A 19286-nucleotide genomic window follows, 5' to 3' on the forward strand; every position below is an offset into this window, starting at 1 on the left:
CTTTAGTTTTTTTTCAATTTTACATGTGCATTATTTGTGACAAAAGCTTTGTGGATGTACTAAGATTTATGACCTTGATCTTGAAGTTTGACCTTCTTTTCAAAAAAAAATTTAACTTTGGCTGTAGCTTTTTCACTTGAAAAGATGGGTCTTTCATATATTATATGTGCATTACTTATGCATTACCTGTGATAAGACCTTTCCGAATACAGTGGAATTTTTACTTCATGACCTTGACCTTGAAATGAAGTTTGACCTACTTTTAAAAATTGTTGACTTTTACAGAGCATTTGCCTCTTTAAAAGCCAGCATCATAAAAATTAGGCAAGGATACGTTTTTGTGGCTAGGAGTACATGTAAGTATGTAATTCAATGTAGGCAGTATGTTTTCAGAATTCAAAAAAATATAACATACAGCCACTTCACTTATATTGAAATCCTTTATTTTTAAATATCACTTATTTTGAAATAAAACTTAATCCCCAATCTCTGTTTCTCATTACTTCGCAATAAAATATTGGTTAAATTGAAATTGCTTTAATATATTAAATTATCACTTATTTTGAAGTAAATTATCAGTCCACTGAGCTGATAATGAGTTGTTTTTGTAACAGTTATATTGAAGTTCTCCTAGGCAGTTGTTAGAATTGCATTTCATGATTAAAAAAATAGCCTTAAAATACTGAGAAGTATCTCTTTCTCCGTGATCATGTATTGACCTGTAATGTTGACAATGTCAACAATAAAATAACAGAAAATAAATGTCTTTGGACGATTAAAGTGAATTAATGTATGCCATGGAAAAAAATGTGAAATCTTAAGTCAAAGAAGCAAAGGATTTTAGAATGAATCCTATTCTCTTTAGAGAAGTGGACAGGCTCTTGTGTAGGCGAAAGCCTGTCCACTTCTCTAAAGAGAATAAATGAATCCTAGCACACTAGCATTGATGATAAAGACAGTGTGGCCCTCTGTTGAAGCCTTCAGATCTAGCGACTTAACACCCCCCCTTCTCCCCACGGACCCCCCTCCCCAAAAAAAAAATCAGAAAAAGGGAAAAAAATCACATGGCCAATTTTGCTTATTTTGAACTTCAATTTTATTGAAGAAAATGTGTTGGACTCCCATGAATTTCAATGTATCCTGAGTAGATTGTATATGTTGTTATTCAAAAATATATATTAATTTCTTTTAGAATGATGGACAGACAAGACAGGACAGACAAGATCATAACAAAATGCTATAGATCACCCCAACTACCTAAGTAAAGATCCCTAAAAGTGGGCGACCACTACAGACACCACAATTCTCCAAATTTTGCTTGTTCTAATTATAATGTTTTGAAACTTACAACCATAAATTTCTTTTATTTTTGGAGAATTTAAATATGAGTCTGGTCCATAACATTCTAAGAGAGAAACACTGCAGCAGTTATAAAAAATTGCAGGAAGTATAATTTTGTGAGTTTGCTCATATTTACCTCTAATTTTAAACTGTTACTCAGATAAACAGGAGAAAACGCATCATTTGAAAGAAAAAAACGTTTTTACAGAAATTGTTTGTCTTCAACTAATTAAGATAATATCTCTTTGTCTTAAAAGGCATATGTTAAGTATGACGATCAATACATGTGCATTGCATGATGATCTGCCATGAGCACAGAAAGCTCTATGTTGAAGTAATTAATGGACTTTCTGAAAAGATCCCACCATTATTGTGGAACTGGTTTGAAGACTTACTTACAATCAATAGACTATGATCTTACAGTCTTGTGTGCTAGTCTACTGGTGTACTGTATTGGAACTTCTTTACAACAACATTGGTATTCATCATACTTAGTGTAAAAACCAATAGTTTCTATAGTAACTGCATGTCTTGTCAAATACCTGATATAGCAGTTTTATAGTATTATATCCTATCAGATTTCTTTGGTCTCAATCATACTGGGATTAAGGGTTACTCAATGTAATGTGCTGATTACATGTATTTGTGATGAGGGTGTTTTATTAAGTAGAGAGGATTGGTTATCACAGTGAAGTAATCTCCATCTGTTGATGTTTATAACACCTATACTTGTTACAGATTATAATGAGAACACCAGAACTGTTTTCTTTGGAATCTATGTATACCATAAAATTACTATTCTTAATAATTATGTAAAATTTCCAGAGAATGACAGTCAACAAGTTATAGTAGAGGCAGTTGTTCTATTTTAGTTTTCTTTATAAAAATATACCCATGTATATGTACATATATAAACCAATAAATAAGTTAATTTGAATATATTCAAATATTTTTTTTAATTAAACATTAGTTCAGGACATGAAATACAAATCCTGAAGTGCTAACTTCACATTAACATATAAACATATTTATTTCCAACATTATGTCTTCCAAGTACCACACTTGTGCTGTGAGCAGTTGTCTACACAACAAAATTGTTTCCTTGTTAGATGAAGCAATTCTGCCATATCAGATGAATACTCTATTTATATGATTTTAAAGTGGTTATTAAAAGCATGTATAATAATAAAAAAAGATGTGTGAAGCTTGAAGGTTTCTTGATATTTTTTTATTTATACTATACTGCACTAAACATGTACTTAGACAATTTTAGCATTACTGCCTTATTCAACACTTGAAGTTTTACAGTAATATCATTATATATACAAGGGCCATTCAAATTATAATGCAACTGGATACAAAAAAATGTGATGCAACCTAGATTAATTCAATTAATTTATTTCATTAATTTTTCAAAATATATCCCATTTACTTTTTTTTTACACACCAAATCTTTTTATCCAATACCAGGAGGTATCGGCATACTCATTCAAAGTTACTGATGAACATCACTTCCAAGGGCCCATCTGGTTACAATGTCTTCCAGATAGCATTTTCTTTATGTTTTGGGAAGTGAAATAAAATCACATGGACTCAGATCTGGCAAATATGATGGGTGTTGTAACTCTATAATATTTGTAGGGGTTATTGTACGAGAAGCGCTCCATTCCTTGAAGGCCCCAAAGGGGTTGGAATAGAGTGCTAAAAGTATTGACCTGCTTAAAATCCACTGTTTTAAATGCCTATAATGCCTAAGAGTATGGCAATGCAAGTGTTTTGTAGTTATTTAAATCCACAATCCTTCTACGACTTCAGTAGCGTAGTGTGATGAGTGTTCTAATAGGACAGAGAAGGGACCAGGTTGGACTCCCCAGGAATGCTACACTTTTTCTTAATATGAAAATACAACTATATAAAATTTTTCAGTTCTTGCTTCCCCTCTTCTTCCTCTCTCACAGAGGTATGGGAAGGCGAATATGTATATAACAAACACTGTTTTCAACACAAATTGCAACTCTCCAGTCCTGAAAAGTTATGGAGCATTCGAAGAAAAGAGTGGTGTCATAAGTGGATTTTAACTACCTTAAAAAAAACTTTTTAAGGACATACGCACCGTACCTTACCTACTGATAATTTTTCAAGATATTCTTAATTTAAAATTATAGTGTCATCAGATGTTCATAGACAAAAAATCAGCATGCATTACCAGGGGTTTTGAAAAGATATTAATTAATTAAAATTCTTGCATAATTCAAAGAAAAATATACAAAAATTACGAAACATACATTCTAGATGTTTTGTTTATCGAAACTTGTTTTAGAGGAAATGTACAACAGCATATTTAGACATTAAAATGTAGCACACAGTTCCTTTAAGCACTGGAACTCTTCAACTCTAGGGAAAAAGACAATAAAGTTCAAACTATGTTGTGTATGTCCTTAACATATCTATGTATGTGCACAGAAGCATTGCCATGAAATTTAATTTCTATTAATAACAAAGTGATGTAATAAGTAGTTAACCTGTGTTCAGTATATGCTTCATGTACTAGATGTATGTATATGTACATGCTGTATTGAGACCATGTAGTATATTTGACTGTAGTTACTTTTGAGACAGAAGTCTATCTGTCTGCCTGTCTGTCTATTGCTAAATGTAACTTAGACTTATTGTTGTGCATCATTTATTTCAGCTTTTCTGACAATACTGGTTCATTTTTGACCAAATTCTATACATCTTTGCAGCATCCATGAGAAGTTCTTTAAACACTCTCAAACTTGCTTCAGATGCTGGATTTGATTTACATTTTCTGAATGAGTGACTAATTTAAAGTTTCTAGATAAGTCCATTCCCAAGTAAATGCAAGCCCTATCAGACCAAAATTGTGTAAATGTTGCAACCAGGGATACACACTACTAGATTATTAGTTTAGTGTGGGACTTTGTCTTACTTAAAGACAACATTCGTTGAGGTGAGCTCTGTAATCTCTGATTACCTATGTTTAAGGATATTTTGATATTAAGTTTGGTTCCATACTTCACAAAGAAAGAATGGATAAGAGAGAAAAAATCTGAAATTACAAGCATCATAGCTACAGGTTAGTAATTGGTATTACTCCCACTGCTAGCTATCTTGCTTTTGAAGCTGGAGATCCAGAGCCCGCTCTAATCTTTTATTATTAGTACCATTAGCTCCAATAAGTATACGGGGATTGTAAAAGTATAGGGACTTATTAGAGCTGCCTGTCTGTAAATGATTTAAAGGGGTGGTGTACATGGAATATCTTTTAGTACTAAGCTAAATCTTGCTTGATTTTACTTATATGATTTTCAAAGTCAGATTTCAGAATTAGTGACCAGGAAAGGCATTTATAGGGGCAACAAAATAGGAAATATTGGTATAGAGTTGCACCACTCTCTGCAAGTTATTTGATTTGAGGGGTTAGGGGTGTATTAAATTCTAAATATAATTGTTAAAATATGTTTTGAAAGCTTATTCATAATTGAAAATATAGTTTAATACATTGCTATGGTTTTATAATGTATAAGGGGAAAAAAAGAAAATTTAAACAGGCTACACATGTACAGAGTTTTCCTCATCTGAAAATTTAACCATGGAGGAAGCTGCACAAAAGCGAATTAAAAACAAAAGCACAAGTCAATGCCCGTTTGAGTCCCTCTTGATTTCAAAATCAATGTTTGATTTCACAGATTAATTTATTTATGGCTACAAAAGTAGTTGAAATTTTTTGAGAAAGCAATATACTGTTTGATGTATCATAGTGAATTTCGAAATATACCAAGTTTATTGAAATTGGACCAAAACTAGGAGGATAAGCGTTTTGAAAAAAATTCACAGAACTTTTCCCTAATTTTTAGTAACCATGGTAACAATATTAAAAAAAACCTTTTTTACAGAATGGTTGATTCTATAAAACAGCTTGCTTTACCATGGCACACAAAAATTTAACCATGGCGGGGTGCCATGATAAAACCCATTGTGAAGAACCCTGCTGTAGTTGTTTGACATGAGCATTGTCCTTTCTTTCACTGTTATAATCAAGGTGAAGATATTTCGGCAAGTTTGCCCACGGATGATAAATAAAATACGAAATCACCCGTGGGTATCCTAAAGTGGCCAAACATGGTCACAAAGCTTCAAAGAAATTACAGAGAACACATTTATCAAACTTTACATAAATTCTTCAAATAATGAACTTTCGGTAGTAAGTGCCCCAACAATAATTGTGATTTAAATTCAGTCTTAATTATATTACAGTTATGGTATATGGTGAATTTACAGCAAAAAAAAAAAATGTAGAAAGTGTGAAATTGCTTAACCCAGCGAGTGACCCTATATACACAAGAGAAGTTTCTGGAATTCATCGATATCTGGAATTCGATTGACATAAACCTGTTATGATATGAAGCTTTATTGCCACTGGTGTTTTATTTTCACTTCTTCACAATGGGACAACGTCATAGATTTTATGCCTTAAAATAAAAGTAACTCAGACAAGTGATGGATTTTGATCAAATTTTCCACATATTCAAAATTGAGATGAGTGGATTTGGTTTTTGACTAGAAGTCTCTGGTGAGACTGTAGCTCTACTGGTTTGTACTTCTAACAAAGGAAGAGAAAGGTAGCACTTGGACTTGAAACAAAGCAATAAATAGAAGGACGATTCTGCTTTAGTCTCTTTGTTTTGCAACTTTTTTTTTTTTTGCAATCTGACTAAATGTATAGGGGAAGTAGGGTTTTGAAAGAATTTCACAAAAATTTGTATTTTTAGTAACCATGGCAACACTTTTAATTAAAATAAAAACCAATACACAGAATTATGTATCTTATTGTCATCTTCTTGTGTACCAAGTAATTTCGAAATTAGGCCAAACCAGTAGGAGGGGTAGCATTTTGAAAGAATTTCAAAAGAAGCTATTTTAGTAACCATGGCAACAACATTCATTGAAATTAAAAACTTTTACACAGAATTATGTATCTTTTGTGTAATCTACTTGTGTACCAAGTAATGTTGAAATTGGACCAAAACTGTAGGAGGAATAGCATTTTGAAAGAATTTTAAAAAAAAAACTATTTTAGTAACCATGACAACAACATTCAAAAACTGCAGGAGGTTGTATTGTTTTGAATTTGCCTGAAACTTTTATTTTTAGTAACCATGGTATGGCCATTCATTGAAGTCAAAAACTGATAGACAGAATTATGTCGCCAATACAGTGTGGTCTACTTGTGTATCAAATTATATTGAAATTGGACAAAAACTCTAGGAAGACCAGCATTTTGAAAAATTGTTAAACAGACAGACAAACAGGCAGAGGGACAACAAATGCCTTACTATCACATAAACTCTTCTGTTGTCTGACCAGAAGAGCTAAAAATTAAGAAAATATTCATAAACAGTTCCTCTTGAGGGAGTCTATATTTGTATTCAAGTAGTACATTTTTTTGAAATTTTAAAATTTAACAACGATATTCATTTTTATTTCTTTTTCAGTTTCCAGAGCATGGTTTCTACAGTCTAGTGGACAAAATTTTATTATTTAGACATGACAACACAAGTTCCAATATTCTACAAATCATCACCAGCCCGGCGGATGTCAAGGAAGGTTGCCTTGTCGAGGTTGTTCTATCAGGTACGTGCCCCTTCTCTCAGACACTATATTTACCTCTGGATTGTTTCCTTGAGCAATTTTAGCCATTGTATGTAAACCCTGTCTTATCTTTTTAGCTTTTCATTTTGGGGGTGAAAATAATGGAAAACATTTTTTTTTCCATCAAGGAATAACTACTCACATATTTCCTGGTGACTTGATTCTTAAAACTTCAATTTTTTTTCTACTTTTAAAATTTGTTTTCTACACCAATTATGATTTTTAACTCACCTCAACGAAATTGGGGGAGCTTATGTAATACCCTCTGCGTCAGCATCCAAGGTTAAAGTTTTTGAAGCAGATTTCTTTTCAAGTACTTCTATGCCCTATATGAATCAGAGATGCATAAAGGATGCTTCTAGTATGTTTCATTGTACTAGCCAAGGTTTCAGATGCTGCAATTTCAGCTGAAGAATGACCAGGTTAATGTTTTTGGAGCAGGTTAAAGTTTTTTGGAGCATGTCTCATTTCCAAGTAACTATAAGCCCTATATTGACCAAACTTGCAGGGATGATACATCTAAGGATGCACACTACTGGACTTGCTTCGGATGCTGAATCTGACCTACATTTTCCAGATGAGTGACCAGGTTAAAGTTTTTTGGAGCAGGTCTCGTAACTGCAAGTCCTATTGACCAAAATTGAATAAATGTTACATCAAGGGATGCACACTACTAGATTATTAGTTTGGGACTTTTCCTTACTTAAAGACAACATTCGTTGAGGTGAGCTCTTAAATCTCTGATTACCTATAATTAGGATTATGGCTCAGAAAGCTATGTTATACATGTATCATTGAAAACATGTTGGCCTGAGGTGGTCCATTTCTATACAAAATGTTCTTTTGTAAGAAATGTGGCACTCATAAATGGAAATGCTCTCATTGTGTGTAGATTTATAAACAAAAGAGGCATAAAATTATGAACCAGAGTCATAAACATCCATTTATGATGATATGAAAATTTTCAGATCAAACTGACAGGAATTAGATCTACCAAATGTCAGATCCTCTTTGGACTTATTTTGTATCTTAAATATCTGTGTAAATGGACCCATTATGAGACAAGTTTTCACTAATTCAGTATTGACTTTTCCCCAAGTAATGCTTCATATAGCAGTTAAAAAATGAGAAAACAATAAATGTGACAATCAAATCTTTAATATATAAAAACTAAAAGTACTGCATCAAATATTGCACAAAAGAGAAAAGGTTAATTATGTATTTCTAAGACGTAATATCTTCAAGCATATGTGGGTGGGATATTGTTGTTAAACATCGGAACAGTCTATCTTTTCTCACTCTGTCTCTGGACACTTCAAAAGTTGTTGATACTACTTGTGTTACATGCTGTCACCATGGAGATGTGAAGAAACACTTTATTTTTTATCATGCATAGTTTCAGACTGAAAATTCTGGTCTTAATGGAGTACAGTGAGTTAAAGTATATGAGTATTACTATAGCGATAGCTTCCTATATGTCCAGCCAAACCTACAGTATCCAGTCCAAATTTTATCCATGAATCAAACATGCTTATATTCAGTCCAGATCAAGTCTTCTTGTATCCAGTACAGATTATTTACAATCAAAACTTCTTGTATCCAGTCCAGATTATGTACAATCAAATCATATTGTATCCAGTCCAGATTATGTACAATCAAGACTTCTTGTATCCAGTCCAGATAATGTACAATCAAGACTTCTTGTATCCAGTCCAGATTATGTACAATCCAGTCTTGATTATGTACAATAAAGACTTCTTGTACTTAGTCCAGATTATGTACAACCAAAACTTCGTGTATCCAGTCCAAATTGTGTACAATTAAAACTCCTTGTATCCAGTCTAGATTATGTACAATCCAGTCTATATTATGTACAGTCAAATCTTCTTGTATCCAGTCTAGATTATGTTTAATCAAAACTTCTTGTATCCAGTCTAGATTATGTACAATCCAGTCTAGATTATGTACAGTCAAAACTTCTTGTATCCAGTCTAGATTATGTACAGTCAAATCTTCTTGTATCCAGTCTAGATTATGTATAATCAAAACTTCCTGTATCCAGTCTAGATTATGTACAATCCAGTCTAGATTATGTATCCAGTCTAGATTATGTACAATCCAGTCTAGATTATGTACAATCCAGTCTAGATTATGTACAGTCAAATCTTCCTGTACCCAGTCTAGATTATGTACAGTCAAAACTTCTTGTATCCAGTCTAGATTATGTTTAATCAAAACTTCTTGTATCCAGTCTAGATTATGTATAATCAAATCTTCTTGTATCCAGTCTAGATTATGTACAATCCAGTCTAGATTATGTACAGTCAAATCTTCTTGTATCCAGTCTAGATTATGTTTAATCAAAACTTCTTGTATCCAGTCTAGATTATGTACAGTCAAATCTTCTTGTATCCAGTTTAGATAATGTACAGTCAAATCTTCTTGTATCCAGTGTAGATTATGTACAGTCAAAACTTCTTGTATCCAGTCTAGATTATGTACAGTCAAAATTTCTTGTATCCAGTCTAGATTATGTACAATCAAATCTTCTTGTATCCAGTCTAGATTATGTATAATCAAAACTTCTTGTATCCAGTCTAGATTATGTACAATCCAGTCTAGATTATGTACAATCCAGTCATCTTGTATCCAGTCCAGATCAGGGATGGGGTAATCGTAATCGAGTAATCGTAATCGATTGTAATGATTACTGTTTTTCAAGTAATAGACAGTAATCTGTAATCAAAGTGATTTTCGATTACTTGTAATCGTAATTTAATCGATTACAGCTAAAATTTTCAATGTAATTATAATTACTTTTTCGATTACTTCCGATTATTTTATACATAAATGGATTTTATTTTGGAGAATGATTTCCAGTCAGTCACACATAAATATCAAATATAAACCACCTAGTGTAATGTTTGGATTTCCTAACATTTCTTATCATAAGTTTAATAATGTTCTCAATAAAATTCGCATTATAGAACTACTGGTCTAGTATTAAATAATTCAGAAGTGTATTTCAACCATTTATTAATAAATATACAGATTTTTTTGTGTGCATTTTACATTTGACCGACTGTCCTCTTGCTGCATGTCCTTTTTCATATTTCAGATGTTGAAAAACTTTGTCTTGTAATAGAAAATTATAAATAGCAAAAACAGATTTAAGTGCTGTATAAAATATAAATAATTTGGTAAATAAACTACATTGTACTCGAAAAAAGAAGAAGATGGATATAATTACTCATACCTGAAAATGTTTAAACAACTTCAAACTGGTGTTTTAGTAACTTTAAAATTTGAAAAATCATTCTCATGTTTTCATTCAAAATTGTAAGGTTGCTTTTATATCAGTGAGAGCTAGGTTATGAGTGTCTGTAAGAGAGGGAGTAAGTGTCACTGTGTTTGCTTATCTTAATTGGCTTATTAATTGACTGAGACATATCCCTGATAGCAGATAATGAGGTGTAAACTGTGAACTACTTAGTGTTTAACTTTCCCCATTCCATTGAAGACAAACAATATTATTAAAAAAAATTAATAGCTCTCATAACACTTATTTCAATATATAATGAAATTGTGCTACATGTATTAGTTAAATTACTTAAAGACACATTTAATTTACATGTTCATTACTAAGAGTTCGTTCTAATTTACTTATTTTTTTTAAAAAAGACACGTACAGGAATGTTTAATATGTACTGTCAACAAACGGGCAGCCCAAAAATTTCTAATGAATAATTCACAATAAAATATTAAATAATTTTTTCAACAAGTCAATAAATAAGGAGGTTCGGATCCAAGGTTGAAAGGAATAATTAATTCCTTGGCATATTTTATTGTAGGAATCATGTCTCCACTTTCCATGGTAGAGAATCCCTCATTTGGGCATTTAGTGAGAATGTTAGCCAGAATAAAATCTTAAAAGGATCTGCACTGAAATTGGAGGAACACATTCAAACTTCAGTGGATAACATCAACATTTACCATTTAAATATTGCTTTGATATTTGAAGGGACAAAAACTTGAAAGTAATCGATTATTAATCGATTACATCTTCCAAAGTAATCAATTACAATCTATTACAGGAAAAAAATGAGTGTAATCGATTAATAATCGATTACACAAAATTCCTCCAAGTAATCGATTATTAATCGATTACTTTTTTCAGTAATCGTGCCCATCCCTGGTCCAGATTATGTTTAATCAAAACTTCTTGTATCCAGTCTAGATTATGTACAATCCAGTCTAGATTATGTATAGTCAAATCTTCTTGTATCCAGTCTAGATTATGTACAATCCAGTCTAGATTATGTACAGTCAAATCTTCTTGTATCCAGTCTAGATTATGTATAATCAAAACTTCTTGTATCCAGTTTAGAATATGCATAATTAAAATGCCTTATATCCAGTCCAGATTAAATCCAATAAAGATTTTCTTTTCTAATCTAGATTCATTTCAGCAGAGATTTTCAGTCCTCTTATTCCACTATGCTCCCCACAGACCCTTTGCAGATTATGCCACTGAACTATGGCCAACATGAGTGATGTCTTCTGGATACTAACAACAAATAATAATATTATTAATACTTTATTTACATAGACTGTAGTTTACTTCAAGGTTCTAGCCAATTATTGCCCAATCAGATGAAAGCTTTCAAACTGCAGTCTAATGTAGAATAATAAAACTATAAGGGAGTCAACATTTCATAGCCATAGTATTCTGAATGTCAAACCCCATCCCACTTTTAACAAATTTTAGGGGTCAACAATTTTATAGTCATATTTAACCCCCTCCCTTTATCCGTTTAATATGATGATCGAATTCAATATTTCCCAGTGATAATATAGTGCAAGACATGTCCTGATTCGTTGCATGCCAGAAGTTCTTGTTGCTTATCTTTTCTGGTGATCTGATGAATTTCATGGCCCCTGGGTAAGGTGTTCTGGTGTTAGGGTGGGGCTCTATTGATCATATAGTGAAAGTGCATAAATTCTTTAAAAATCTTTGTTGCAACCAGGCATTCAGCATACAAACTAATTACATGGGTATAATGAGCAAAGAGAGTCTCTTCCAATTGTGAAACTCATATAGCCTCTGATCAGGAGTTCTTCAAAAATTGTGAATTTCAGGGCCCCTGGGTTAGAGGTTTTGGTGTTAGGGCAGGGCTGTATTGATTACATATATATATATATATATATATATATATATATATATATATATATATATATATATATATATATATATATATATATATATATATATATATATAAGTAAAAATGTATTCTTTTGAAAATCTTCTTTGCTCCTAGATAATTAGCAAATAATCGAAGTCCATGCATGTTTATGATGAACAGGGTTACCTCTTTCAAAATTGTGAAATTCTTGGTCCCAGGTGTTAGTTGCTCTGGTGTAAGGATGGGGTTCTATTGATCATAAAGTGAAAATGCATAAATTCTTTATAAATCTTCTCATCCCATGTATATTTAACAGAAAAATGAATTGCATGGTTATGATGAGCAAGGATGCCCACTTTCAAAATTTGTGAAATTCATGGTCCATGGGTCAGGGGTTCTGGTGTTAAGGCTCTATTCATTGTTTATTGAAAAAATATTTCTCTGAAAATTTTCTTCTTTACTGTTGGATATTAAGCAAACTATATCCAAAACTGGGAAATTTATGGGTCACTTGGTCAGCAGTTTTGGTGTTAGAGTAGGGTTGATTGTATAGTGCTTTCCGGAAACCAAATATTTCTAGCAGTCATTCGGACTGATGACTTAATGTGTTTTACCAGCCCGAAGCAAATTCTGTAGTCCAGTATAATTCATGATGTAATACAAAAGAAAATGGCATTGGTTAGGATTAGTCATACCATTTTACCTGAAAGTATACATCAGATTGCACCAGAACATCAATGCCATTCTAACTGGACTTTGAATTTACTCAAATTAAGTGTGTAAATGTTTCTGCATATCGTTACAACACTGACTGTGAAACATTGCAATAGATCAGAGTACAATAAACTCTGAAAAGAAAATTAGAAAGTACTCGCTAAAGCCTTTTTGAGATTATGACAAAAAGACAAAAAGTTTACTGGTACAACGAAAAACTCTGGATTGTCAAAGCAGATTATACACAGACTTGTAATATAGCAAATTGCATAGAACATTTGAATTTTCTTTTGTTTTCGCCAGTAGGACCAATGGTTTTTGGAAACTCTGTAGTGTGCATTCTTTAATTCATTGAAAATCTTCTCTGCTCCTGTGTATTTAGCAGATAAACTAAGTGCATAATTATGATGAGCTAGTGTGCCATTATCAAAATTGTGAAATTCCTGGCCCATGGGTCATGGCTTCAGGTGTTCAGGCAAAGGTCTATTGATCACATAGTGAACATTCCTTAATTCTCTGGAAATCTTCTCTTCTCAGGGTTGTATTATACTCAGGTGACCATTAAAGCCCTTGGACCTCTTGTTCTGAAGTATAGAGTTACCTCTTTTTAAGAAATATTAGATCCACCAACAAAAAATGGACAGAATACATCGTAAACAAACTTCATTTCGCCAATATATTGGACAACAATACTGGTCATATTGACAATGCAAAATAAATTCACAGGCAAGGAGAAGAGTGGAAGATCATTATCTGTCAACTTATTATACCCCTACTCCAAAGGAGATGGGGGTATACTGTTTTACCCTTGTCTGTCTGTCTGCCTGTCTGTGTGTCTGCCCTTAACAAATTTTCATCACAGTCCTATCAGCAACTAAAAAAAAAAAATTATTTTTTTAAAGTAACAACATTCACTTTCATGTTGATGTTCTAGTGCACGAGGTCAGCAGTTATAAGTGACGCAGATGAAATGCCTCTTCTAGTGGTAAATTCAACACTTGCTTATATATAAACAGTGTAAAAGAATTAAGTTGGGATAGGACTAAGTCATATTAACAAAAATAGCGAATAAGTAGTAAACAAAACAATAAACCATCATTTGTCAGAATAATGAATTTCAGTCTGTTTCTGACTGTATTTATACATGAACCAGCAAGAAAATTAAGTAATTTTATGCCCCCCTCCGAAGAAGGAAAGGCATATTGCTTTGCTGCTGTCTGTCAGTTGGTCTTTCTGTCTGTCGGTCCACCAACAGTTTCCGTTCATTTTCTTCGCAGAGGTTGCACATACTGAAATAAAATTTGGTATACAGATTTATTATAAAAATATCTAGGTGAAGTTCTGTTTTGGGTTTGATCAAGCAATTTTTGACAGAGGTATGCTCCTTGGACTTAGAAAAATTCCAATTATTTGCAGTTTGTGTTCATTTTCTTTGCAGAGGTTGCACATACTGGAATGAAATTTGGTATACAGAATTATTATAAAAATATCTAGATAAAGTTTTGTTTTGGTTACGATTGAACAATTTTTGACAGAGTTATGCCCCTTGGACTCAGAAAAATTCAAATTGGGGGGGGGGGGGGGATAAGTGGTTCACAAACATCTCTTGTTTATACAGCAAAACTCGTTTAGTACAAACACAGATATTGTGAATTCACAAATCACGGATATAGCGAAGTTTTCTTGGATCCCCAGCTGTATAAATTTTACGAATTCCTTACACGGATATAACGAATTACGGATAGAGCGAAGTAATTTCACAGGTCCCTGTGACTTCGTTATAACCGAGTTTTACTGTAGATATGTAGTCATCATGAGTCCATTGGGTATTTAGCCTTTTCACTGAAATTGGAACAGTTACGCTTATGAACTACGTATTTCATCAGAATTTTACAAGGCCAAATATGGCTCTCAGTGAACTTTCCCTTTTACAGCCATAATAATCTGATTCTTCACACCTCTGAACTGTAAAACTCTAAAGGGGGATCAAAATTTTATAGTCATAATAGTGGTTTTTTACAGGACATGGATCTTTTCATTGGTTCAAAGGGTCTAGATTTGAATGAAATCTGCTAATTAAGGGATTATTGGGGGCACAGCTGACTGATAAGCCTTTGTTTGGCTTGTGAAGATTGTCCAATCAAAATTTCCTAAACCCAGTCCAGACAGACTACGAAAATTTCAATGTAACCATGTTTATGAAATAATTTTTGTAAAACTTCGTGTATCCATTCCAGCTTAAGCAATGCTACAACCAAAGCCATGCCATATTTTTTTTTTTATCAAACATTATGAAGTGTTTATAGATTTTGGTATAGTATTGAATTTTAGTTTTTCTAGGGAGAATACAAAACTTGATACAATGTCTCTTTGGATAATGGATTCATAATTCAGTAAATATAAAACTCTAAAAAAAAAAAAAAAGTGACAGTTATGCTTTAGTCAAAATAAAACTTGATACAACCTTTGGATTCATAATTCAGTTAATATAAAACTTTTTTTTTTAAAAAGTGACAGTTATGCTTTGGTCAAAATAAAACTTGATACAACCTTTCGATTCATAATTCAGTAAATATAAATTCTAAAAAAAAAAAGAAGTGACAGTTATGCTTTGGTCAAAATAAAACTTGATACAACCTTTGGATTCATAATTCAGTAAATATATACTCTAAAAAAAAAAGAAGAAGTGACAGTTATGCTTTGGTCAAAATAAAACTTGATACAACCTTTGGATTCATAATTCAGTAAATATAAACTCTAAAAAAAAAAAAAAAGAAGTGACAGTTATGCTTTGGTCAAAATAAAACTTGATAACCTTTGGATTCATAATTCGGTAAATATAAAACTGACTAAAAAGAAGTGATACAAGTTCAACATTTCTCTTGGACTGTTAAATTTATTCCTGACCAGTAGAGCTTCAGTCTCTTAGGAGACTTTTAGCTTGAAGTTGCACCATACAATGTAGATTCAGATTTATTTGAATCATGGTGGTGACTTACACAATAGCAACCCAAATTATTGTTTAATGAATGGGGATATCTATAGGAAAAATAAAACCCTTCCTTTTAGGAAGAGAGGCTAGAGTTAATTGTCAATTTAAGCAACCTATTGAAGTGCAGATTTAAGTTTCTTCAAATCAGGGATTGGACTGGGGACATATAGGATTCAAAGTCATATAGAAATAGTATAGAAATATAAAGTAGTAAAATACCTTAATCTTGAGAACAGTGCGGGTATAATTTATCAAATTAGTACGAAGCAGCTGTTAATCTTCCTCTTGTGCCCTACAATCTATGTGGCCACAATATTGGCAATTTTGAAGCCATTGTGAACAAGACTTGTACTAATCTATACTATATTCTTACACCTCTCCATCCAGAGTCGTGATAGATTGAATGTGGTTAAATGATCCCAAATAACCATCAGTCTATCAGAGAAGAGCAGAACTAGAGGACAATTGGAAGATTTTATTGACTTTAATCATTACAGTTTCATTAATATGTCAGAGTTACACAGATACTGATGTGGTCTAGTACAGTACATAGTACTAGGATCACTGGGAGCTTAATTTGTGAAAATATTGGATGCCAAAAGATCAACATTTTTTGGTTTATTTTTTCACTTGATAATTTTATCTGGTTGTTCACTGTGTAACTTACGCTGTCTTACATAAACAAAATGTCCGGGTTCAAAGTTAAAGGGATTTAATCATCATATAACTGAAGACACAGTGTGGATTGAAAATGGATAATAACTGCAGCTCTGATTTTGACCAAAACTTTGATTACAATGATTCTGAGAACTGGAACAGTGGTGTTTATTCCTACAAACTCTTTCATACATGTAAGTTCAAATCAGAATTTTCATTCTGCACTTGTTGCTATTTTGAAATTGAAGTCTGTATAACTGTATTAAAACTTGAGTTCTCAAAAATATTTTACAGTCAAACCTCGTTATCTTGAACTTGAGGGAACCAAGATTGACCTTCAAAATGTCCAAGGATTCGAGATAACGAGGGTAAAAACAGAGAGAAAAAGTTGGTTTGGACTGTCATCTCACTTTGACAGTATTCCTTTATCAAGATATCAGTGTTTGATCATTAATTAATAAAAAAAAATACATGTATTTTTTCTGCAGTTATGTAATTAGCACAAAGTCTGCTGCTGTTAGCAGCCATGGGCATATTGGAAGTATCAAGTATCAAACAAAAAGATGTTTATTTTCCCTCCCTAATTGACCTAAGCTGACTAAAACAAAAATTACATTTGACCCACAATTTTTTTTTTTCGCTTTATTATAAAAGATACAGTAAAACTTGGCTATACAGAAGTCACTGGGACTTGACATCACTGATATCCTCTATATCTGTATAATAGAGGAGCCTAGGGGATTCATGTACAATTCTTTATAACTAAGATTTCCTTATAACAGAGTTCTTAAACCAAGTTTTACTGTATTTATTTTGACAATGTATTAATTCATAGCATTTATCAGCACTGCTTTGTGTCATGCTTGAACTTCTGGTATTCAAATAACGGCTAACAATAAGAGAAATCATTCGGGAGACATTTTCTTTATGCTTATCGATATTTATTAAGTATGCCAGCGTCTGTATCGAGCACTTAATTTGGAAAATTTCACATGAGAGTGATTTGATTTTGTAGAAAATTTCCTAGAATATGAAATAGCAAATTCAAAATACATAAATTTGCTTAAAAATTACCACTGGAAAAGAAGCCCAGTATTCTGTGAAGTCACAATGTTATATCATTAAAAAAAAGGAAAAAAAAGGCCCATATCGATTTTGAGGTCAAAAGGTCAAGGTCTGAAATTCATAAATTCTGTCTGTAACACTTTCCTTTCCGGATGATAACCAAGAAGCCTTTGAGGTTTTGTAATGAAATTGTATATCACAACTCCGAAGACCCCTATTGATTTTAAGATCAAAAAATTTTATTGGAACTTTTTAACATTTCAATCCCTCAAATCCAGTGCAGATGCTGCCAAAGGAATTATTTTCAAATCAGTCAGGTATCCTGAAATACTAATCATGTCACAAATGTATTAAACTGTATGCCTAGAGGGAATAACAAAAACTATGGCAGACTTCTGTAATTCAGACAGGTTAATTACCTGAGTGAACTTACAAGTTTAATTCATTCAACTGCTTCTCATTAAATGTGCACACAATTTTACCTGCTATAAAATTTAAAAAGTCAAGTTCAGCTTTAATAATTATACAGTAGAAATATAAAGTATATTCTAATGGTTACTTAAATGCCAATTCATGAAGTGACTGATAGTATATTGAAAAAAGTAACTTGATTTTTTTCTTTGCACATGGAGAAAGGGAATTTAAACAGTGCAATGTGCCACTTGTCTATATGTTAACAGTTCCAAGTGGAAACATGATACTGTCTTATTAAATTATCAATCTAATAAAGCTTATATAAATTCAGATAGGTATATTTATTTCCTTCAACAGACAAAATGTGCAGTATTATTATGTAAATGACTGATAAGTGTAAGGAAGCTGGTATCTAATACAACCGAGTTCTACAGCAAAAGTGCATTGTGGTTTTTTTTTTTTGAATGTCGTGGGCACAAGTAACCTAAGATGATGGGAGTTAACACATTGTAATAATCTGTTAGTACACCCTTTGGTATGTAGGAAGTCATAAAGACAGGAAAATCATCGAAAAAAGGGTTTTAGATTCAAAATCTGGCACTTACAGTCACCTCTTTTTCATTGACCCTATAGGAAATTACGCATGTTAAACTTGTGCATTTCATTAAAATTAAGGGAAGTATGGTGATTGTTCAAAATGTGTTAAACTAACGAGATTAAATAAAATAGGTCATTAAACTCCTAATTAAACTAATTAATTATCTTTGAAGGTTTATTTTTTCGTTTTATGGTAGCATGCAGTAATAAAAATACATGACTGAGTCTTAGTATTGTATAGGATTTTGGCATCCGCATTCCTGAATTTTATGTTTGATATATTTCTGTACTGTAATTTCTCAGTAACTGTATAAACCTATACCTCCAAGGAAAATCTCACGCAAATCATGACCAATGATGTCACCTGACTTTAAAAAAAAAATTGAATTCCACAAATCAGCTAGTCACGCAGGTTTCTCAAGTGGCTGTGTATATAGTGCTTAACCTTTTCACTAGTGGACATTGATAGACAGATTATTCTTTATTGATCTTACCAGATTGACAAAATCAATTAGTGTTATGTAGGGCAGCAGGAAGGAAGGAAACGCCCACTGAATTGCCAGAAGGTATCTCTGATTCAGGTGCATTAAAACAGCTTTTCCTCATCATCTTTATCATAGGCTCAGTTTGTTATTTTGTTATTTTTTGT

At 32.3% G+C, this 19286-nt stretch overlaps 1 protein-coding gene across 3 annotated transcripts in view; it reads left to right on the top strand.

Moving 5' to 3' along the window:
• Positions 1–19286, top strand: part of LOC133181705 (serine/threonine-protein kinase D3-like) — a 56854-nt gene that overhangs the window by 7859 nt on the left and 29709 nt on the right. For 2 of the 3 annotated variants that reach the window (XM_061316263.1, XM_061316264.1), the window contains exon 2: positions 6858–6996. In XM_061316263.1, the coding sequence (XP_061172247.1) occupies positions 6858–6996 (139 nt within the window). Of the gene's footprint in view, positions 1–6857; positions 6997–19072; positions 19204–19286 lie in introns of those variants that run through there. The other variant, XM_061316265.1, reaches the window with a different exon arrangement.

Source organism: Saccostrea echinata, unplaced genomic scaffold, assembly GCF_033153115.1.
Source record: "Saccostrea echinata isolate AGI-Se365-2 ecotype Australia unplaced genomic scaffold, CSIRO_AGI_Sech_v1 ptg000009l, whole genome shotgun sequence".
NCBI classification, from domain to species: Eukaryota; Metazoa; Mollusca; class Bivalvia; order Ostreida; family Ostreidae; genus Saccostrea; species Saccostrea echinata.